A 24,724-nucleotide genomic window follows, 5' to 3' on the forward strand; every position below is an offset into this window, starting at 1 on the left:
GATAGAAAATTCTACTCAAAGAAAACATTCCTTTATTTTTGAAAAGAAATAAAACTGCATTCAAAGATTTCAGAAATTTTTTCGAAAATTCTCTACTATGCCATACAATTTTCTGTAAATAGTTAAAATAATGTAAGATTTCATGGTTTTCCTTTCACTTGATTAATCAAGTTTGTTAGAGAGATTTCATCCTTATACCTCACCCTAACGATCGATGCAATAAAAATACAGGGTGTAATTTTTAAACAGATTTTAGTTGGTTCGATTCCTGGGTATGGCAAGCAAATTTTTGAAAATCTTTGAATGCAGTTCTATTTCTTTTCAAAAATAAAGGAATGTTTCCTTTGAGTAAAATTTTCTATTTACAGTATTAAGAGTACTTTCCCTCCAGGTGGCATTACAAAATTCCAACCTGTATTAGAGAGTGTATTACGCTCCTGCAGTGGAACCAAGTGACCTGAGGATACACCATTCCAATCCATTATTTTCATTTCATTTTCCAGGTGAAAGGTTTGTCAATGGAAATGTCCCAAGATGCTTGGGTGAAGCAGCAGACCCAGCAATCGGGAGGGGATCGTCACCAGGCTCGCATCAAAACCAGCCCGGTGTCAGGATCGGGCAACTGCGAGGTGCAGGAGTCTGCTCCTCCGACTCACACGGCCACCTTCGCGCCGGTCATGCCTCAGTACGGCATGCCCATACATGGTGGTAGCGGCAACATCGGCAGATATGCACCGCCAGCTCATCATGTACCCATCCACTCGACGACTCATCGACGACCGGCACCGCCCAAACCCTCGCCAAGCCCACACACTAGGAATTATAGGTAAGAATTCAAATTCTTTCTTGTAGGCCCTTTACATGGTCCATCGTCCCAATATAGCTCTTTGCTCTTGCCCTACCAATTCTCCAAGTATCTCCCAGTGATTTTTAATAATAATTAGATTTTTACCAACTAATTCTGAATAGTTATTACAGATCCAGAAAACAATTTGTTAGTCATTAAGAATGAAAATGAGTGACCGATAGGAAGAGATGTGTTGTGACGCCACAAGGCCGATAATACGTAATTCCATGCGCATTTTAGCTACCGTGAGGTAGGTTATTGTTGTTTTAGGTAACCCGCGCTTATCTAGTTCTCTAGTTTAGTATACATACTTAGGCACTAAGGCTTTGGTATTAACAAAATCTCTGTTAATTCCAGGCAAAGCTCATCATCATCGCACTGCGGCAGCGTAGTCGACGAACCGGACACTCGCTCGTCGCCCGGCGCCGGCACACGCTTCGAAGACAACCCGCCCGACTGTACCTCGACCCTCAGCAACCCGATCAAGAACAACGGCTACGAACGCAGCGCTTCGGTCAACGACGAAATGATAGAACGCCTCTCCAACGACCAAGGTGCAGAAGGTTTGTAGTGGATTTAGATGTTTCTTCTCTTGTCAAAGAGTATGAGACTGGGTCGGTAGTAGCTCTCTTAGGAGGGATGTAGTTAGAGATTTTATGTCGTGCCCTTGTTGTTTGGTAGATTACAGGCTGGCGATTCAGAGACCAATATTATTTCAATTGGAGATTGTTATCAAAACGACTTAATGGCAGTGGATTATTAGATAATAATAAGTATTTATTTTTTTAAACAGTTTTTTCATCTTTTATTTCGCATACCGTTCTCGGCGATTTGTACGAATGAATCGTCCAATTAAGATCAGAGGTGGAATTGTGTAAAGCAATCGTAATCATTTGACAGTTCATAACGTACGATAAAGTCAGTTAAACAAAGCGTTTGACAGAATAATCGTACGTTATGAACTGTCAAATGATTACGATTGCTTTACACAATTCTACCTCAGATCGTTAGTTATATTTTTGTATTTGATATTGTTCAACATACTGAATCGCCTCCCTCGTATTGTAGTTGAAATGGACAAAAGTAGCTAGAACCGAGTTTCATATTTTTCTCTTTTTTAACACCCGATGGATTTCCCCAGATCTACGGGTGAAAAGTGAGAACGACTATCACCCAACCGGATACAACAACTCGCCGCCACCGCCGACCCCCCTGCCGCCCGCCAACTACCACGATAAGCCGATCGCGACATCACCCGTGCCACCCAAGCCTGGCCCCGACCTTTGGCCCGCGAAAATGATTACGAGCAAATCTGGAGGCATCGCTACTGCTGATGGTATGTACACAATTGCTAGACACTGTGGCATTGTTGTTGTCAAGTACGATTTTGCAACAGTAATGTAAAGACAGATCTTGATTTTTGATCCTACATCACCTCGCACTGGTTTGACACCTAACAATCGAAATAAATGTTGGGTACATTGGAAATTCTGAGAAGACTTAGCTCTAGTAAATCTTAGTACAGTACCATATTATCGCGATAGAGTTATTTTAATACACAAGCAGATAAAGTCGTCTTTGTTATGAAAATAATACAAATATGGTATTTACATAATACAATCTAGTATTAACATGTAACAATGTAGTATTACCATGTAACAAAGTAGTAGACACAATAAAACGGAAGAACACGTAACAAAAGTCACTTTCATAATGTTTGTTTATTTTTCCTTTCTTTCTCCCGGTGTTAAATAGTACTTGATAGGAGATTCGAGGCTCGTGTTCCAGTAGTAGAGCTGAAGACTAAATAATCTGATGATGATGATGATCTATGGAGCGAAGCGAACTATGGTGTTTTGAAATAGTAGTCTGATTAACACGTCCTATAACTTCTTTCATACATTTTCCAGGTAAAAAACTGAAGTGTCCATATTGCGAGCGGCTGTACGGTTACGAGACAAACCTCCGCGCGCACATCAGGCAGCGGCACCAGGGCATCCGCGTGCCCTGCCCGCACTGCAGCCGCACGTTCACGCGCAACAACACCGTGCGCCGCCACATCGCGCGCGAGCACCGCCACCAGGTCACGCCGCACCTGCCGCAGGGCCCGCTGCCCAACCACACGCAGTAAGCGCGCCGCCGGCCGCCCGGGATCGCTGACGTTACATCTTTAACGCGGTCAGCCAACGCGTCGCACCCGCATGCAACTGACGCCCGGACAGTTTGAGACGCCTGATTAGAAAACATCTTTATGACAACTGAATGCGAATTTCGAATTGAATTTTTAATTAACTTTGGAATTTTGTGCGGTATTGTTGCATAGCGCGTGTGACGCGGCGGCACGGTGTACCCGGGCCCAGCGCGCCGCGTCTCGAAGCGCGTACAATAAAATACCTCGTCGATGCATATTATGTAATCAATGATCTACCTCAAAATTGATCTTAAGATTTTTTAAGGTTTTTGAAATTGTGCGATAATTGTTACTTAATTTAATATTTCGAGTGTGACTTCGGACGGTCGCTCAGAGGTCGTCTCCGTTCGGTACCGTGTTTCAAAAATATTGTACCTTGCGTCTGCACCCGTTGCGTTGGAGTACCTTGATTTGTTTGCGAATGTCCTAGTATATGTCCGGATGACTGTGAGATGAAGTTACCTTTGTAGACGATTTATTTTGAGCTCTCGGTCGAGTACGACATAGCTTATATTATATTACCTGAGCTAGGGAATCTTATAGATGATGTTGAGACTGATGGTCATAGGCTAAGTGTATGTAAATAATAGGAGAATGTTGTAAATCGCCGTGGCCTAGGTTGAAACATGATTTAAAGTTACATTGTGGCAAAACTACCTCAGTTTTTATTGATTATATTATATTATTTTACATTCATATTACACTACACTATACTCGTATGACAATAGATTATGTACCAGGTTTAAGTTGCATATTTTATTCTGACACAACTGTGATACAATAGGAAACGGGCTTTATACTTAAAGATATATCTTTTATTTTATTTTGCCACTTTGTCGTTTTAAGGAGAAGGTAAAACGTGCGGGACATACGAATGTAGGGTTTCTGCAGTTTTTTACTGTACAGTGAATTTGAAAGGTTTTCGTTTTGTACAAAGTACAATTTGCCCTAGATACATAAGTAGTTAGGTAAAGAAACGTTATAAAATGTGCATGTAAGGTGTGATGCATGAATGGTGTTTCAATCCATTTCAGTCGTTCGCTCCAGGCTCGCCTGCGCGAATGTTACTATTGAGACCAAATAATTATATGTTTCTATGGGATGGTGTCGATTTTAACATTCCGTTTTGATGTTTTATTTCATAGTACATTTAGATGAAGGCCACTTACTACTTCTATATTCCTAGTCATTGAAGTGCAACCAGTTGAGATTTTAAAGAAAATAATAGTTTAATAAGGGCCGGGGGCCGCGAGTATTATAATGTTGTGCGGGCCCCGCCTTCGACGACGGGACAGTGCCAAATAACCTCAATTTTAAGTTCACATCTACTATTTATTTTATATTTTTGTTAAGTGTGAATGTAGCGACTGTGTGTGTTATTCCTGATATTTAGGAATAGGTTGCATTCATATTTATTATATTTATATTTTAGGATACACAATTGAATATATTTTATGAGAAATGCTTTATGAAGGCTCAGTGACTTTTTTTAATGCTATAGATTTTGTTACTCGTACCATTTGGAAGACAGCGTTTTAGTTATCTTTTGATGGGCTGAAGCTTACTCGTTTTTAGAATACACGAAAGATGCTGAGTATTGTCCTATATGCTATATCAATATACCGAAGAGAAGCTATAGTGTATTGTACCTACTCGAGATGTCAATATTATATTTTTAGAATCGAATAAGCAGGCTATTACTCTATTTACACAACTGATATTTTACTATAATCTCTGTCCTCACGAATATTTTTTACCGCAGAAGTTATACAGGGTGTAAGGGGTCAGCAAAACCTTAAACAGTGAGATCAGACGTCTGAATTGAAGACTTGAGACTTGACTTTTTTGAGTAGTCAATGAAAAATCTTACCTATGTATTTTTTAAAGTACACACTTTGAATATAAATACAGCAATTTTTCAACTTTGATACAAAAGAAGAAGTATGTTGTACAACGAGGAGAGTAAAAAGCAAACCAAAATATTTTTTTGCCTATGATTTTAATTCAAAGGTGTTGATTTACTTTTAAGACTATTCAGAGCACTCATTTCACTGTTTATGTTTTGCAAATTTATTCTTGACACCCTGTATTAAAGGTGAATCTGCATTGATTTCTGGTTCGTCTAGGTGGAGGGTCCGGGGAGTTTGCATTGGTGAGACTTCACAGACTCATAGCTGTCCTGTCTGGAATTTGAAAATAGAATTTTGCGATGTTTTTTTATTTTTGCGCTGGGTGAATCACAACGGCCTACTGTCCCTCAAATGGCAATTGTCTTTTAGACCTTATAGTCGTTGTAATAAGATTGTTTTATTATTTTGTAGCAATCTTACGATTTGACTAACATTTAGTTACCAAAACATTTAATATGATTTTGATGATAAACCTAAAGCACGACAATTTTTGGGACATGAGTTGGTCTCCATTTTCACCCTGTATAAAAGGTACTGATTCTTTATTCTAGGTTTCATATGCGCCAATCATTTTACTAGTATACTATAATGGATTGCACGTGTATTTGGTTGAGGGTGATAATGAATTTGATGTTATCGAATTTGGGTCTTGGGTGGCTTGCATTAAGAATCAGTTTTTTCAATAAGTTTGCATTTAGATTATTTTTCTATTGTACTGCTGAAGATTATCGCACATATTTTATTTACGGTTAGTTTGTCTGTGACGTCTGGGTTCGTTTGGATTGAGTTACATCCCTAAGGAGTTGGGTTTCCGATTACGAGCACTTTTAGAATAACACACCTGGGTGTGTGAGTGGTGAAAAGTATAAAACGATCAAAATTATAGGCATTCGAGCGAAGTGTCAAACGGAAACGATCGGTCAGTAGCTCGGCTATACACAGCACTAAACTACTTTTGTATTTGGCCGAGTATAATTTATTGTATAAAAATCATTACTTCTTCATATTATTGGATTTTTTTCGGTAAGTGTATATTATTGTTAAGACAATGTTTTGCTATTTCGAACGAAAATTTGTTAACATTTATGTTTTATTATTATTGGAAACAAAAACTATTTTTGTCCTTTCGTTTTTTTTTCTTATGAATTAAAAATTCATAGTTGTGATTTCTTTTCGACATTTAATGTTTTTTGTGATACGTAAAAGAGAATTGCATTAATGCATCATGTTTTAAGCTTTTTATTATTTTCTTTCGGTTAGTAAGACCATGGGTATAAGTTACGATTATGAGTGATCGTTAGGGGCTTGAAATCAATTGGATTTGCTTTTATCTAAAATGATAAGGTACAAACTTTAGATTACACTATCACGCGTCAATTCTTTATTTGTGTAGTTTTGTTTTTGAAGGAAATTTCACTTTACCTAATGTAAAAATGTTTCGTATACCTTGATATAGGTATTTGCATATAACACGTGTAAATTAAGTTGATGCATTGTTAAAGCTAATTAGTGGACAAGTAAGTGTTCCCTAATAGTCGTAATGTTGTATTTGGTGTGATAAGTAAATCACGTTTAGTCGGTGTATTGCAATCCCCCCGTTTTAAGACTTGGGCCGATTTCCCTTAGTTTTGTTGCTGTAACCCTGTTGGAAAGCAAAGGTTGGACAAAAGTGAAGTGTTTACGCTGGTATACGATAAGCATCTTGATCCAACATTTGGTCAAACATCACAGTAAAGTATCCAATGTTGGTGATTAAATTGGACGTAATGCGACCTGTACGGCTAGCACGAAAAACTTTCGAGTTCGAATCGTTTGCGTATTCGAATCGCCATCAAAAGATTTAGTACGAAAACTACAACAGCGCCCTTGTGAAGGTGTCATAAAGTGAACTTAGTACGAGAAATGGTTGCACGAAACATTTTGAGAATCAAAATTGTCACGTTATCGTTGAATTCGAAGGTTGAGTATCGAATTCTGTCGAATACGCAAACGATACGAAGACGAAAGTTGTTCATGATAGAGGTACTGATATTGGACTAGTTTGCTAGTCTCGTTACCACTGGGTCGTCAGTCGATAAGCTCTTTTGTGTTAGTTAAGTTTAGATTAGTTTCTTTATTTGTAAATAAATCGCGATAATGTCGTGATGGTAAAGCCAAAGATTGTTACGGGTATGGTGACCCTCTGCCGTCACATGGGCCTTGTACAGATTTTACATTCGATTGGTTGAAAATTAATATCTTTTCGCTGGTCGATAACATTGGGCATTTAAAATCAGTAAAAACGAATGTAGACTCATGCGGGGCCCTCTTAGGATAAGTCTATCTACCTCGAGGAGTAAACCTAGTTGTAAGTGTAAGCTTATAGATTTTTTATATGAAGATGAAAATATAAAATTAAGTTTTTAAGAGAAATTGTGAAAAGATAAAAAAAATAAAAAATTTAAAGTACAAATATTCTACCTCAGGATTCAACTTTAGTCCCTTCTAAAATTCTATCACGCAGATGTATTTTGAAATGTTTCGAGAAAAATATATTGATGTGTATACCTCTATATTTTTTATTTTGTATCATGTTTCCGAGTGTTATTCCACTCTGATATATTTATTGATCCTAAAGTTGTGTGGAACAACCTTGTATATTGTTGAATTGTAAATAATTCAGTTGGAATACTATTAATGATAAATAAATCGCATACATTTGAATCTCTGCAAGGTAGACAGTGCTTTCGGCCTGGTGCGTCTCTGAGGGTAGATGCCCTCACGACGAGCCACCGGGTTGATAGTCCTAGTTAATATTTAGCCAGTAAGTGTTAATTAGGTTAGATTTAATAATCTCATCGATGTACCTCATTTCGTAAGCACAATCTTCTGGGGGTCGGCCGCAAGTCATCTCAAGTAATCTAGTTGTACCTTCCTTCACTCCCCGGAGTATAAATCATTTTTTTTATTCGTAATTTTATTATCATTACATTTTCCCAGTTACTTTTTGTGTTTCATAGATGTTACTATGTTTTAAGGAGATGAAAAAAATTGAAAATTATTGTTTGTTAGGTTTAAAAAATTAAAAAATTGTAACAAAATTTATTTTTTTCGTTATTTTTGTTTCCTTTTATTTCCTTTTCTTTTATTTTTTTCAGTCTTTGACAAGTTACACCCGTCCATCGTGTTTAATGTTTATTATTAAATATTTAAGTACATTATTTAAGGAATTGACATTTAAGTACCTAATATTCATAAAATAGTTGCACTTAACTGGACAGGAAATATTTAAGTAATCATTGGATGTTTTTATATTTTAAGGATGCACTAGCGAAGGGGCCGACAACAACACCCGGTCGGCTCATCTTTACGAATTTGATATTGAAAAAAAAAATATAAATGTTCTCTCGCGTTTAATGTTATGTAAGTAAAATTAAAATGGTAATTTTATGCTCACTTCCTGATCACTAGAGTAATTTCACGAAGTACTTGGATTGTTTGGTATAGACAGGTTAGTTTCGGAACGTAGGTAGAATCGACTCCCGCGCGCTGCGGTGGCCGATTCTCATGATGGACATGTAGGTATAAAATTATTATGTATATTGATGTTTGAAAGGTAGTCAGGGTGGCGTCCACGCGTACATGGTCATTTCATGACTGTAAATAAAACATTGTTTCATGAAATAAAAAAATGTTTATCCTTAAATTCATGTCATAAGTTCGAATGGGGTAAGTCTCGATGTCACTTAAATGTCTTGGTGTCATCTTTGTGTGTTACACGGTAACGAAATGTAGGTAAACGTCACTAAAAGAATAAAAAAACAACGAGCACTCTATACAAGAACTAAAGTACAAATTTCTGAAGTCTTAAAGAGTTACTGCCAGTACAAATTAATTAAAAAATAATATCGGTTTTTATTGTTGCCAAAATCGTATTTTTTGGGGCATCAGTAAAATTTAATTTAGTGTAGGTTATTCGAGAATAGTACAAAATTGAGTGGATTTAAGTATTGTTCTTTGTATTATGTACGACAGCCCGCAGTGTGAGGTGGTAGAGCTCTGAATTTGACTGCTGTACGATAAAAGTTAAACTGTAAATCAATAAAAATGTATTTTTGGGAAGCTAGAAATTAATAAAATCAAATATTTACTACAATAATAAGGTGAAATCTTAAACGCAGTAACGTTTACAGCAGTCAAATTTCAGGTTGTATGTATAATGATAATGTATTACGTATATGGTTATTATATTTCTGTATGTAATCCTATATTTTTCATGGCCAGTGCTAGATTCGAACGGTGGACACCTGAGTACGCGGAAACATTGGTATATACTGGATAAAGTATAAGATTGTATAAACCAGGTCGGTTGTAAAACTAAGTAAATAGGGTTTTGTACGTAGCAAGGTAATGCTTATAAGAAATAATTCGATCGGTTCGGTGTCGGTCTATGTCTGTAAAAGAAAAGGTGATTGTCTGTGATTTTTTTAAGCGACTTTTTTATATATGGAAAAAAAAATATAAATTCCTTAACAGTAAGAATAGCACTACTTGTGATTTTACATTAGATATTTATTAGTTGACTTCTTTTTTTTGTACCATATAGGACTAGTAGCGTGGTTTAGATGAATGTCGCGGGTTGAATGTACATATACACTTATTAAATGTAAAATGGCAGATATCTGGTCCGCTGGATTTAATGTTTGGCTAATGGTTTAACCACAATGCGAATGCTTTAGTTTTTGCGATGGGCCACGAGACCTTACTTAATCTCATACGAATTAACAGGGCGAGGTTTAGGCCCAGGTATTAGCGAATTGGTTTGTGCGTAAAATTAATTGTAACGGTAATAATTTACCTGATTAGCGAATTTTTTAGTGTGGTAAAACATTTTTGCGTATTTTGTTAGTTATGTGTAGTGTCGTTACGTTTGCTTCAGGTATTGGGAACATGCGACATCGGAGATTATGTCACTTTTACCTATTGAAGAGATATTTTCGGTCAAACGATTTGACTTTCTATCTTTACATAATATAATTGAAGATAACTACGTCTCCACCACTTTGATAGTCTTCATTAGGTATTTCTGAGACCAAATCTCTGATGCTAATTCAATCTTTTTTCAATTTGGATACACGCCATGAGTAGAACGTCTTTTGGACTGCCAATGTAGAGTTCTCAGTTTGAACGCCTAACAAGACTAACTAGCAATGTTTTTAACACACTATTGCCGCTAACCTTAGAAAAGGGAATACGTTGAGCATACAATTACATTCTTCAATAAGTAAGCTTGTATAATGTCTAATAGATATACCTACTAAATAAATTAAATATAACAATATCTACAATAGAACTATAGTTATATTTTTGAATGTTATCTAGAATAAGATTTATCTAAATTCATGTCTACCGTATTTTCATATGATGTACAGGGACAGAGAGCATAATTTGGACAATCTTACTTATTACACTTCTTGAAATTCGTGTATCCAGACTGAAAAAAAATAATATACAGTAGTAGATATGCAAATATTGTTTTGTCCTAATGTATTTTAAATAAGTACAGGTGTATAATTGTCTATATATGTACAGTGAAAGCAAACAGTGTCTGATTCCACACACATACCTACAATCTGACCTAGGTCTAGATTATATTGAAGAAATTTGTTCCATTGTGGAATTCTTAAATTAATAAAAAAATGTTGCTAAAATATGCCCGTCGTTTTATTTACTTTTGTTCTCCTTTTTTTCCTCCTCTACTTTTATATAACTGACAGGTAGGTAGTTAACTTAGATGTCAATGTAAACAATTTATCACACATATACGGAGGGTAGTTGAACGAACGACCATGCTTATTCTGTTTCAATGGTTTTCATTTATTATTTAATGGACTTTAGTGTACAAATCTGGTGTTATTTTGTGTTTTAAAGTGCAGTGAAGTGATCAATAAATGAAAAAATTGAAACACTTCGAATTTCAGACGCATCGAGGTTCGCTTTGCGCCCGATGGCGTCTTAAAACCTGCTTACGGGCATATCTTCATGGAACCGACGAAAAGCAATAGAACTAAAGCACCTATGATCTATCACAGTAGGTAGGTATATTAATGAGTATTGCATAGTTTTCTCGTATTGGTACATTATATCAAAGAAACCACTCGACATTGGCAGAAATGGGGCTTGGTTTTTTTCTTTTGAGGTACGGAACTATTGTAAGGAACCCTAAAAACAACGATTAATTTAAGGATTATGTAATACAAAAGTGTTAAGCACTAATAACAAGGGAGACAAGTAGGATAGGATTAAAAACGTCTTGTACGAGCAAAACCAATTATTTGGGATCTGTTTTAGTGAATTTGGCTTAGGCGCTTGGTTATAACGAATACCTAGTATCGACTCGCAGATGACAATTTATTATGTATATTTATGAGGAAGGAACTAATAACAAAAGTCAAGGCAGTTTATTAAAAGGTTTGCGCACCTAATTTAGCACCTTTTGTATGTTAATTATTCATTTCATTTTGCTTCATGGGGGTCAGAATACACGTAGATTGGTAATGTAGACAGGATTGTTATTAAATTTTCATATAACACATGAAAACGATAAGTTTCTTTGTAATTACGGTACTAAAAAATATATTTTTCAAATTGAAATAGGAAAGTCCTTTTATAAGTCGCTCTTCAAATGTGATAAAAAGTGAAAAAACCTCTTCGAAAATAAAATTATTGAGTAGATACAGGCAACATTATCGAAACATGACGCAATTACTGCATAGCAACTGTCTCCTATGACAACCGTTTGTCCTATTACGAAATCACTTGCAATTTTGTAAAAACCCTAAACTTATTTATAAATAGTCAAAATTTCCGCAATGAGTTTCTGTGTGGATTTAGTGTCTGAGGATTCCTTTTACGAGAATATAACTTTGGGTGTGACGAAGCTCCTAGAGTCGGATCCAAGGATTTGTAATGTGAATGTTGAAAGAAGGCCTCCCTGCGATCGCGTGGCCCTCTCAACTTGGGAACAAAGGCACTCCGCGATGCTCCCTGATGACCTCAGGAACTTCTACGCTTCAAGCGACGGCTTCCAGCTGACCTGGCACTACAAGTACTCAGCAGACGAGGTACTGCCAGTGGGATCTATCAAAGTCAACGCGCTAAACGAGCTCTGCTTATCACCAGCTCTGAAAGATTTGCTAGACTTCTCTTTGACAAGGCAACACGCTGGTCCCAGACCCGTTCTGAATACTAAAAGTAAAGTTTTTGAGCTGGACAGCTGTCGAACCATCGGAAAAGTATGCTTGGTCTACACCGGAGGCTCCTGGTCGGTGTGGCTTGCGACCAGAGAAGGAGCGTGGGGCTGGTTGGCAGATTCCTTTACTCATTACTTCAGAATGGCCCTGGTACACCTTGGTCTACCTGGATGGCAAGCTGCGTTTGCCAATCTACCCCTCATCCCCTGNACCCCTCATACCCTGGGCTGAGCAGTTATTCCTGCTTCTAGCACCACATTTGCTCGAAAAGCCAGGAACAGAACCAAACTTGATTGCCGTTTCAAGCGAAACAGGACTCAACCACATTGACCCAAATATTTTTAAAACTTCGGTGCGTCACCATAAGAATACAACTCGGCCAGCTAATCAATAGTTCTTATCTCCATAGTGTACAATACAATTAATTAAATCAACAATACAAGTTATGGCAGGAATTTCTTCGCTAAACGGAACCATGGTTATGGAGCATGATAATAAATGGCGAACCAGTTTCCCATTAGTCTTTTGACAACGTCTCTACAATACCTGGTAAGTTGCTTTTATATTATTTACCTTCTGATATTACGTTAGGGTTCAGAATTGTGTGCGTAGATCAGATAGGGTTGTACCTATGTAGAGTCGGTTTATTGCAGATTATAATGCTGAACCATTTTCAAGTTCGTCAAGTGACCGCTAAGACTTTAATATCAATCGCGCGGGACGTTGCTATATAAACGCGGCTTCCTTCATGCCATACATTCATTCTTTGGGTGGATTAACTCAAGTATAACGAAATGGCCGCTAAGGTAGGCGACAATTTTTGTGAAGAGATGTTCGAACATTATGAATAAATTTCTTATTCTTATTCTTATTCGAAAATTAATTGAAAGAATATTTTTTTAATGTTAAATGTTTATTATTTGTCAATATTTTTTTTAATAACTAATGATTCTACATAATTCATTCAATTACATTAAATAAATTACAAATAGAGTTACTTTTTCAGAGCCCACAATTAATAATAATTTATGGTTCTGAATGTGTGATTTTTAAAGCAGTTTAAATTTTTATTCTAAAAATAAAACACATTCAGTTTCTATCGATAATGAATAATTTCAAATTTCATTTGTTGTATTTTAATAATATCGTGCCATGTTTTATTAAAAACATTATAGCCATTGTTTAAATTCATACATTAAGAGCATTTAGTGATAGAGGGCATTTAGATGTCTAGATAAATTCGTGTTTTCATTATTATGGATGAATGCGGATAATTCATTTTCTCTGTGGTTGTTCCAGTTTGTCGTAGTGCTCGCCGCGTTGGTGGCCGCGTGCCAGGCGTCCGTGGTGCCCCTTGCGCGAGCAGACGCCGACTACACCAGCTTCGCGTACGACGTGGCCGACCCCAACACCGGCGACTACAAGAGCCAGGTGGAGACGCGCGTCGGCGGCACCGTGGCCGGCCAGTACTCGCTGCTGGACGCCGACGGCACCAAGCGCACCGTGGACTACACCGCCGACGACGTCAACGGCTTCAACGCCGTCGTGCGTAAAGACCCCGCCGTGGTTGCTGCCCCAGTGGTTGCCGCCGCCCCTGCTGTGGTTGCCTCCGCCCCTGCCGTAGTCGCCGCGCGCACCGTAGCTTCTCCCGCTGTCTACGCCGCCGCTCCTTCCGTCTACGCCGCTCCCTCAGTCTACGCTGCTTCTGCTCCCGCCGTCTACGCTGCTTCTGCTCCCTCCGTCTACGCTGCTTCTTCCCCCGTAGTTGCCGCTCCCTCTTTCTACTCCGCTCCCCTCTCCTACGCCCAAGCCCCCGTCACCTACTGGTAAATTAACGTCAACGCAAGCTCCGGCCATGTTCCATATTTTATTGTAAATATTATGTAATTATAAATTTCTTTTGTAAAATAAAAGTGAAACTACCGTATTTTGTTGTTTTAAAGTCTTCAAATCAATAGCACACGTTTACACATTGTTAATTAGTGGTCTACAACTCATTGTAAGTACCCTCGATCAAATATGGTGTTGCACCACAAAAGGCAATGAACGTGGTGATAAATTACACGATTTGACACCTATTTTTTTCCATTGATACAAGTAGATATCAAATAGAGCATTATTGATAGAGCTGTACTCTACATCTAGCCATTTGTATTAAACGAAGGTATTTAGGAAGAAATAACCCAGTCTAGATTTATCAATTAAATGTCTACTTGAATTTAAGACGTGCCTATGTATAGTGGAGTTTAGGACATACCTATTAACAAAATACTTATGTAAAATTCTCGAAAAATTAAATAAGTCGTCTAGAAGAGATTACTTTCTAGCGATAAGACCGTGTACATTGACCGTATAGTGTTACATATACATTATATCTCGGTCGTTATAGCCAAAAAATAATACTATCTTTTATAGAGTTAATAGCCAAATATTCATATCACAAACGTTTAAATTACAAATTAATTAAATTTAATGGTTTCAAGTATTAAGGATTATTTATTCAAATTACCTTCAACAATATCAAACTATTTTGACTGCCAAATCATTCGTCCCAGCGGATGTAACCACAATCCTGACGAGGGTATAAAAAACGTTCAAGGACTATTTAAATGGCACCGCAATGAGGCTGTGCATAAATATGGAGTAACTATTTTGAGCAAAAGGATATTATTATGTCTGCCGGTAAGATACCTATTTGTATAGTGATCTACTATTATAGCAATACACTTTACGCCGCTTAGTGTCCCTCGACTATTCATTCTAAAATGTTCTATTTTAAGGATTAGTAAGTAAACTTTTCATGTCAATCAATTAGCAGAAAATAAAATCTCGACTCTTTTTCGTAGTAATAGCTAATGGTGTTACATAGCAGGGCAAGCTATATTTAGGACTTGTACAAGAGTCCTGGAAATAGCCTTAATCTATATCTATACTAATACACTCGACGTCAAATAAATCGCACCTCTCGCGACAAGCATTTTCAAACGTATACATCCCCACTTCCCACCAATATTGGTACCATTTAAAATCCTAGTTCTAACCTTCATTTCATTAATGGAAAGGTTTTTACCCCAAAAATGTGTCTTTAGAAGGATCCAGAGTCACTTCTTCAAAAAATAGGTAGTTACGCTAGAGCCAACTTTCGTGGCTATAAAACTGTTAAGTTGGGTTTAATTGCTATCCATCTGTTAAAGAGGACACGTGAGATCATTATTTGGTTTTATAACCATAAAAATTGGTCTAATTGATCCCATAGGTGGTCCCAAAGTGAGGTATTTTTTCAAGTCACATTTATGGTATATTTTGAAAATTATAAATGTAAGTTTGAGATGCGACTCTTAACGCTAAAAATTAAATAACTATTTATGGTATATGTTAATAATTTATTAAGAAATTAAATGTGTTTTTCTTAAAGGATATTTATTGGGCTTTCAAATAACACCAATATTGTTGGGGCACCATGATTATGTCAGAAGAAAATCGCTAAAGTTCGCGTCGCGGAAGGTGCGGTTTATTTGATGTTGAGTATATTATAATTGCGAAAGTAACTCTGTCTCTCTTTCACGCCAAAACCACTAAACCAATTTTGAAGAAATTTGGCATAGAGATAGTTTGAGTCCCGAGAAAGGACATAGGATAGTTTTAATCCCGGTTTTTGAAACAGGGACGCGCGCGATAAAGTTTTTCTGTGACAGACAAAATTCCACGCGGGCGAAGCCGCGGGCGGAAAGCTAGGACTGAATAAAAGCTTTTTGATTTTGGTAAATTGTTCCACTGCTGAGAAAAAGCATCTCCTCTACTATTTTAGAATAATAACGTAACGAATTGTACTTTAAATGCACTAAAAATATAATATCGTTAAAAATTAATCGTACAGAAACTCAAATAAGCTCGCTCACTAACATTAGGTAGTTGGAGAAGTAGCGAATCCAAGTTATCGAATTTACTGTGTCTAATCATCGCGGGTATCGTTACATCAAAATTTAATATGGCATAAAGTAATTATTTTTTTGTTCCTAATATAGGTAAATGTAGTCAAGGTCTAGTGTAATAGGCCTAATTAAATACGTTTAAGATCATCAAAACTTCAATAAACAATTATTGTTTATTGGACTACATGATTATAAGAGTTAACACTAGAGTACACGCGCGGACTACTATAGTAGACCAGGGTAACATTTTTCGCTATAACTTTATGAAAACTTGCGCCAGAGAGCTGGCATTCCAGGAAAGCCTCGTTTACTAAATTTTTCAGTAAGCCAGTAAAGCTTCAGTCGCTAGAGTCTGCGCACTTTTCTAAAATTGGCCGTCAAAACTGCGGGTCTACTCAAAAGCCCGAAATCACTCGACAAAAAAATTATGAAAGACTTGTAACAAATGGACTTACACCATGTACCAGGCAGTAGAAAGTCATGAATACTATGACAGATAAAAAACTAATCATATTTTTTCAGTAATTTTTTTTTTGTTAACATTGGTCTCAGAGTGCAATTTTGGTCCAAAAAATTTACAACTTTTAAATCTGTTTATAATCATCATCATCATCATCATTTCAGCCACAGGACGTCCACTGCTGAACATAGGCCTCTAGGCTGTTTATAATGTTTGATCCCAAATAGTTATATAAAGAAACTTTGATTATAAAATAACTATAATAAACACCTTTATCATTTACATAGTAATTCTATTCATAAATTGCTTATAAACTGATTTACAGTGATTTTAAATTGGCTTACCAGAGTAGGCCGCGCGTGTATTCGTGTAAAAAAAGGGGCGCGTGTACTGCAGTGTTAATAGTAGTTAAGTGTTTAGATTTGGCACATAACTTTAAAAAAAAGTTTGGAGAACTTATGATACGAGGTAGGTAATAATTATTGGTCATTGATTTTCCTAGTAGTTGTAGTAGAGTAGGTTCTAGTTCAATGTTGTGCCTTCATTATTTCTTCATTCCATAAATGGCAATGCTAACAAGATCACTTGTGTTTGTGGGTGTAACATGTATCCGCCTATAACAACTACGACTAATATTACTGAGTTGCATTCCATATTTACCATAGAATGAAAGGTAATGTGTTAATCCTAAGGGCATTCAATAAAAGTAAGATGTACAATATTTTAAGTGACTTTATTGTATTACATACTGTCTGTACAAACAAGTAACAATTACCTATTTACAATTCGAAGATCGGAACACTTATGGTATGTCGCTAAAGCCTTGAGGCAAGGCTATCGGAGGTTTACCAGTATGAGACGGGGGCGGCGGAGTAGGTGGAGTAGGCGGCGTAGGGAGAGGCTACACGAGCGGAGTAGACCGCTGGGGCTGCGACCGTGTTGTAGTTGTAGACTGGGGCAGAGTACACCGCTGGGGCGGCGACGGTGCGGGCGTATACAGCAGGGGCGGCGACCGCGCGGGCAGCGACAACGGGAGCGGACGCAGCGTAGACCGCGGGAGCAGCGACGCTGTGAGCGGCGTAGACTGAGGGCACGGACGCGGCGTAGACAGCGGGAGAAGCTACGGTGCGCGCGGCGACGACGGCAGGGGCGGAGGCGACCACGGGAGCGGAGGCAACCACAGGCGCGGAAGCAACCACAGGGGCGGCGGCGACCACCGGGGCAGCAACCACAGCGGGGTCTTTACGCACGACGGCGTTGAAGCCGTTGACGTCGTCGGCGGTGTAGTCCACGGTGCGCTTGGTGCCGTCGGCGTCCAGCAGCGAGTACTGGCCGGCCACGGTGCCGCCCACGCGCGTCTCCACCTGGCTCTTGTAGTCGCCGGTGTTGGGGTCGGCCACGTCGTACGCAAAGCTGGTGTAGTCGGCGTCTGCTCGCGCAAGGGGCACCACGGACGCCTGGCACGCGGCCACCAACGCGGCGAGCACTACGACAAACTGAAACAACAAAAAGACATATTAACTAATTGTAGAGTACTTACAAATTGCCCATTTGATATCTAAAGGTACGCAGAAAATTTTTGCCCGTGACGGTCAAAGATTTATTTGCTAACTGGAAACATTTTCAGTGCCTCATATCGTAGGCTATCGTAGCGTATGTAAAACTTTCCAGCGCGGAGGGTAATTGTCCTGAAGTCCTGATGCACGTAAATTACCTACTTGAATCAAACTTTGATCTATCTAACAAAACTATCTAGTAAATAATTATTCAAGTACGAGGTATAAAGATTAGGCGAACTTTGATAGTTTTGAAATTATATTTGTTTTGTTTTTCTTTAAGTATTTAATTTTTAATTTAATTGTCTAAATAAATGTTTCAGTTTACACGTAGGCAAAATATTCAACAAACTAAGTAGTTGTAAATGTTAAGTTGATTCACAATTATGTTATAATTTATTTTCTTTAGAAACTTTTATTTCATTAATACCTATTGAAAACACTTTTAGTAACTTGACTTGACTCGGCAAAAATTATGGAGCTTTGAATAAATTCTAGCAAAAATAAAAAAAATATTTCGCAAATTAAAAAATCCAACATTAACACAAAACGAGAGCACTATTTTAAATTAAATTCACAAATCACAAAAATAAAATAGATCACCTTAGCGGCCATTGTGAGGGACTAGAGGTGTCTCGGGAAATGAGTACGGATAGACGAAGCCGGGAGTTTATATATGAAGTTGCGTACGCGCAGGCGTGGCCGGTTGATCTTTACGCGTCAAAGCATACGGACGCGGACGCAAGGCCGTTCGATGATCTAAAGAAAGAGCTCGCGTGTGACAGGCAATTAGGTATGAAGCGTTATGGGAAATTTGTGTAGGTACATTCAGTTCATTTGAGAGTTCTTGGCGCTTTTGGAATAAAATATTGTCTGCAGGCTCTTCACGCGACCTTTACCAGATAGTCGGTCCACTTAATAGGAGCGCAGGACCGTGCATTGTGGAAAATCTTGGAGGAGGCCTTTGTCCAGCATTGGACGTTCTTTGACTAAAACGAACGAACGAACGATTGTCTGCTGCAGTCCATGTCACATGGATGTGATCCGGGTTTAAGGGGATGCCTCTAAAATTCGTTGTGAGACTTTAGGAGACGCCTCTAAAATTACTAAAATTAGTTGTGAGACTCTCCTCATAATTATAACTACACGTCATTATGCGTAGCTGAAGCTCATGAAATCTTGTTTAATAGGCTCTGCATTTTTATTTTACTTCACAGCGTACATCGCACTGGAAACAATATTTGTAGATAAAGTATAATTTACTCAAATTAAGAGCTGGGACCTCGCTCTCTCTATACAACATGAAAATAACATCCGGAGCTTAAAGTTAAGGTTGAGAGACTTCTACACTTGCTTATTTTCCAGTAGAAAACCGCCTACGGTTATCAGCTAGCCGTAGGTACGGAAAAAATAAGTGACAACAAACCAATAGAATGACAAAAGTTACTACTTCCGCATATTAGTAGTGGATTAAGGTTTTGGATTTATAACCATAAAGCAGGAATATCGAATCTCGTAGGAAATCAATAGGTTCAGAATGTTTGTTAATAAGTAAGATGGCTCTTACAGATTTTTTTTACATTTAGCATTTTTCAGTGCCAATACAAGAGAAAAGTAAAGAAATTGTATTGTAGAGTCGATTAATTCATAGCATTTCGAAGTCATCAATTATCTCAGTACAAATTGCGAATGACAACATGATTGTTGGCTATCTTTTCAAGTAGTACTTACCTTATTCACCAGTTATTTGTCTTTCTGTCTTTTACATTGAATAAAACAAAGTAAGAATAAATGATAATTGAGCTGTTCCAATCATCAGAACAATTACTTGCTTCCAAATTAGGAAGAGCTTTTTCATGCATTTCCAGTAAATAAAACGAATATAGATGTTGCTTTATGTAGAACTAGCTTTCCGCCCGCGGCTTCGCCCGCGTGGAATTTTGTCTGTCACAGAAAAACTTTATCGTGCGCGTCCCTGTTTCAAAAACCGGGATAAAAACTATCTCTGTGCCAAATTTCATCAAAATCGGTCCAGTGGTTTAGGCGTGAAAGCAAGACACACAGACAGACAGAGTTACTTTCGCATTTATAATATTAGTATAGATTCAAACCTGTAACTCGTAGCTTGTAGTCAAGAGATACTACTGTGCCTAGGCGCAGATCACCGACTTTTAGTTGGCCGACAGTTGGGTCAGGCTGTTGATCAGTATGGAGATGTATGAGAGTGCGCACATTACACCGATTTGGTATCAGCCGATTCTTCATACAAATTAGAATCGGGTTCAACTATCGGCCAACTAAAAGATAAAAAATGCCACTATCTGTGGCGTGCGTTTAATCTTCTTCTTTTCGTGTCGACAACAAACTTTCACAGTGTCACAGTCTACACAGTGACTGTGCGTTTAATTAATCACGCTACTGATTGCGTGCGAGTAGCCCGCGTAATAGGATAAACTCATTGACGAATGAAATAATGAAATGCGGGCAGCTCGTATGCGGACCAGATGCACGCGTGCCAAAATTCGCATCACAGGAAAAAGGCACTAAGTTACAAGTTTATGTTAATTGCCATGTACCATGATGTGTCCTCACTATATTTTATCAAAATTGTTAACCTGTGTTACTTATGGCTGCCGCGACAGAAGCACAGCTTAGTGCAGCAGCCGCTAGATAAACAGACTGTAAAATTTTTGTTGGCAAATAAAATACTTTTTTTTTCTTTTTATTAAACGGATCATTTTGACCTGAATCATAAACTTAATATTATTGCTTATGCCAATGCAATGTGGGTATTCTTATTTTTAATTTTTTCTCAACTACCCGCATCTGTCTAATTATTTTACCCCGCTATTATTCCCTNCTGTTATAAAATTGTACCTGTATTAGTTTATTAGAATGACCCAGTCAAATATGACGTTATTGCTGTGATTTATTAAACCATTTTGGTAACTCTACCTCAACTTTTTATTTACCACCTTAGTTATGTATAACCCATTTATGATGACTTACCTACCGTAACTTCTTCTGAATAGTCAAATACACAACCTTTGCGTCTTGTCAAAATTAAAAATTTAGAAAGCTAGTCATTCGGTCCCTTTAGATATAAAACTCTCTAAAAACTTTTGCATGTTTAATTATGTTATGCACTGATTCAAGGTGAAAAACACTGGCAACCTATACGTATAATCAATCAATGAATAAGCACAATAAAGTTCGCGTGCATATCGTTAATCCTTTCTTTATCGATTAAACTTCAATACTTGAAGTTATTGCTGATTTATTATTTATTGGTAGCATTGGAATACAATTGGAATTAGTTTACAAAAACTACATATTTGCCGCTGTAAATTTCAAGGTTCGATCGGCCATTCAAATAGATCTACTATTGGCATTTATCAAAACTCATTATTTGCGAATGCTTGTAGTAACAAAAGTAGAACTAAATATAGCTTAATGATAACGATGACTTAGGACTGGTACCTATTAATATTAATAAATAGGTAGGCCTATGCTACTCATGATCAGATGAGTGATTTAGCCGGAGTCAAGACCGCTTCATTTCTTTCTAGCTGCATGTCATTGTTCCTTGGTAATTTTTTTAAGCTATAATGTCAGCACTAAGTAAGTACACGTATTTGTCATACAATTTAAATAAACAAATTGTTTTGTTGGTATCTATTTATTGAAATTATTCTCCGCATTATAAGGAAAAGCAGTTCATTTCAGCCTAATTCCGTCGACTACAGGACAAAGGCCTCCCCCATGTATTTCCAAATCGACTGGTCCTTCGTTGCCCGCATCCAGGTTCACCCTGTTCCATCGCGCAGAACTGATTATTATTTAAATAATTTGAAATCCAAACTCCGTAATTATCTGAAAATCTTTTAGATAGTGTTTTAAAGACTGTAAATCCTTGAAAAAGAGGCTGACAATATAATAGTGACTGAGTTTCTAGCGCGGCTTTTTCTCTAGTACTAGTCTATTATTAAAGTAGTGGTAGGGTTAATACTGGGACGAGTAAAAGTGATTTTTAAAAGCCTACTCTCAAAAATAAAATGAGTATTATGGTTTAATGATTTTTTACGAGTATGAGTTTAACTAAATTGAACCAAACATTATATCAATCAAAATAATTATGTTTGTCGCCAGTGGGATTTTTGCCAAAGCCTGGTGTCTACCTATATTTCGATTAAAGTTAGTAAACTACATCATATAGTTAGCGTGACTGAGGTACAGTAAACAATTATCTTTTGTGATATAGTCATGAAAAATGTGACCCCAAAGTTTCTGCCTCTATTTGCCATCCTATGCTTCAACAACTATACGAGTAGTACCAGTTTGCTACTCTTAACGCCAATTGAACGAGAAAGTTAAGTTTCGAAAAACGATAAGTACCCGTAGGCTCCTTTCATTGAAAGAAACGATCCTAGTAGTGCGTATTTATACATAAATGTAGGTAGACACATACATATACGGGGGTTAAAAAGCACCGTTTATCGTAACAAAAATGCAGTCAGATGTTTCTTTTTAAATTGTGTTATCTTGACTTACAGAGACGTAATTGCTTATTTGAAATAACTTTTAACTATGCATTATTATTTTTAAACTGTTTTTATTGCAGCCCATCGGGGCGTAAGGGGGTTTATCATAATTTCTACATGAGTACAAAATAAGTACAAAACTATTATGGAGTCACCAAATTATTTAATCACAGCATTAACGTCAAATTTGACAGGGTCTTAATTAACTATGTACAGGTTCTTTGTCCAAACTAGATGATTAGTATGCGGCATAGCCAAGGTGGGAGCCGTAGAGTCCATGACCAGCGGCAATGCCGTAGGCACCGTGTCCAGCGCCGAGCCCGTAGGCACCGTGCGCCAGGGGAGCGGCGTAGGCGAGGNTGGACTCTATGGCTCTCATCTTGGTTACGCCGCATACTGAACATCCAAATTTAGGCAATGAACTTGTACATAATAATGTAGTCATAACTTAATAAACTTTTTGGTAACTCCTAATTATCAAAGATTATCTTTTACCCTTCCTTTACAGCCAAATCATTGGATCAGAAATCAGATTAAATTATGTGAAAAAAGACACTTCTAATCAAATTACTACACCGATCTTGTCGCGACAAGGATAAATTTCCGTGCTTTTAAGCAATTTTGTGAAAAATATTATTGGCAGGTAGCTAATAGCTCATAAGATAGGCCCCCTTAATTGATGTTTATTGTCCGTGGTGCATAATGTTTTCATAAAGGTTACTAAACCTTTGTTTGTCACCTGTCATCCGCTTTGCAACGGAGCTGAGGGAAGAACCTTAACTTCGAACTCTTCCTATGTTCTTATTAATTTCATTGCGGGTCCAATGACAGTTTAACTTTCCCCCGAGACAAACTTGACCTTCACTGGTTGGGTTTTTATTGGCGGTCATGCTGTAGATCCTGGCTACACAGGAGTTGCAGCGAGTTGCAGCGAGTTGCAGCGATAGTCCCGTTCTAATCAAATTCTAGAAGTTTAGCTAGTTAGCACTAGGCACCATTCAGTCTGTCAACAGGGAAAAAGAGCGGGCGGATACAATCGACGCAAAAGCCTCAATATGACCACAAATGCTCAGCCAAGAGCAAAACGACTGAGAAGAAAATGCTATTTAAGTGATAAATGTCCATTTCAACAAGTTTTATTAGCAGACAATTTGTGAATCGTAACTAAAAGTGTTGATGCAATTTATTACAAAATTAATTTTAAATTAATCGTCTCCTAAAAGTGCAACTCTATCACTAAGCCGTCAATGTCCGTCCGTCCACCCTTATTTGATTGTCTTTCAGTGGGCTACTACAAGAACCCATGAGACGAAATGAAAAACATTATCACACGATATTGAACAAAACTTTGTTCCATGAACTGTCTGCCTATTAGGACATCCGCAGACAGTTAGAGGTGCGTATATGTATATGCGCTACACGCACGTTTGGCCCGTGGCATCCGCTCTTCGAATTAAAGCTGAGTTGCACCACCTAATTTTGACCGTAACTATGACGATAACCGGTGTTTTTTGTATGGAGTTTGACAGATTTTTGACGTTTGTCAAAGTTAAAGTTGGATGGTGCAACCCAGCCTAAGACTGCGTTACGATTCATGAGATAAATGAGACACACAACAGACGGATAGCGAAAGCTTGGGATAGAGTTCCATATTACAAAATGCGCTCGTAACTATACGGAAATAGCACTATGTCAATGACGTATTTTTTATCAATTTTGACTCATGTAATAAGTTCCATTGCTATCCATGATTAATACATAAAACTTCATTTTGGGGTTCAATAGGTAAGCTTAAAAATATGTTTTATAGTGTCAGTCGACGAAGCACTTGATGTCGTGCCCTGCGTGCCCAAATAACTGCACACAGGAAGATTTAATGAAGGCTACTGACAACGCCACTCTTGTGGCGGAGTTTTGGGCTGACGCTGTGTAGGTTTGTAGTCGACACGACAAGAAGAAGAAGTGCCACTGTACGAGGACATGAGCTCCCCTGGCTTACCTGGAATTCTTTAAATAGACTTCGGACGCAGGTTGGGCGTAGTAAGGACAATCTGT

At 37.8% G+C, this 24,724-nt stretch overlaps 4 protein-coding genes across 6 annotated transcripts in view; 3 read left to right on the forward strand and 1 right to left on the reverse strand.

Moving 5' to 3' along the window:
• Positions 1 to 7,323, forward strand: part of LOC114366356 (Chronologically inappropriate morphogenesis) — a 61,871-nt gene extending 54,548 nt beyond the window's left edge. For 2 of the 3 annotated variants that reach the window (XM_028323218.1, XM_028323216.1), the window contains exons 4-7: positions 504 to 826; positions 1,205 to 1,410; positions 1,989 to 2,183; positions 2,758 to 7,323. In XM_028323218.1, coding sequence (XP_028179019.1) covers positions 504 to 826; positions 1,205 to 1,410; positions 1,989 to 2,183; positions 2,758 to 2,978 — 945 coding nt within the window. In that variant the 3' untranslated portion in view covers positions 2,979 to 7,323. The remainder of the gene's footprint in view (positions 1 to 503; positions 827 to 1,204; positions 1,411 to 1,988; positions 2,184 to 2,757) is intronic. The other variant, XM_028323217.1, reaches the window with a different exon arrangement.
• Positions 7,324 to 11,799: 4,476 nt separating this feature from the next.
• On the forward strand, positions 11,800 to 12,723 carry LOC114366357 (tubulin polyglutamylase complex subunit 2). Its single transcript, XM_028323219.1, is given in 2 exon segments — positions 11,800 to 12,386; positions 12,388 to 12,723. Coding segments are annotated over 2 exon segments (774 nt in total). The 3' UTR covers positions 12,575 to 12,723.
• A 189-nt stretch (positions 12,724 to 12,912) lies between these two features.
• Positions 12,913 to 14,107, forward strand: LOC114366360 (larval/pupal rigid cuticle protein 66-like). Its single transcript, XM_028323221.1, has 2 exons — positions 12,913 to 12,986; positions 13,480 to 14,107. Exons 1-2 carry the CDS (start codon positions 12,975 to 12,977, stop codon positions 14,008 to 14,010), a joined length of 543 nt encoding a protein of 180 aa, XP_028179022.1. The 5' UTR covers positions 12,913 to 12,974; the 3' UTR covers positions 14,011 to 14,107.
• Positions 14,108 to 17,286: 3,179 nt separating this feature from the next.
• LOC114366358 (cuticle protein 21-like) lies at positions 17,287 to 18,829 on the reverse strand. Its single transcript, XM_028323220.1, has 2 exons — positions 18,732 to 18,829; positions 17,287 to 18,068 (listed from the first exon to the last, which is right to left on the reverse strand). The coding sequence occupies exons 1-2, from the start codon at positions 18,741 to 18,743 to the stop codon at positions 17,418 to 17,420; spliced, it is 663 nt and encodes a 220-aa protein (XP_028179021.1). The 5' UTR covers positions 18,744 to 18,829; the 3' UTR covers positions 17,287 to 17,417.
• Between the last annotated feature and the right edge of the window lie 5,895 nt (positions 18,830 to 24,724).

The sequence above is a fragment of the Ostrinia furnacalis genome, unplaced genomic scaffold, assembly GCF_004193835.3.
Source record: "Ostrinia furnacalis isolate ACB-3 unplaced genomic scaffold, ASM419383v2 OfSCF0629, whole genome shotgun sequence".
NCBI lineage: Eukaryota > Metazoa > Arthropoda > Insecta > Lepidoptera > Crambidae > Ostrinia > Ostrinia furnacalis.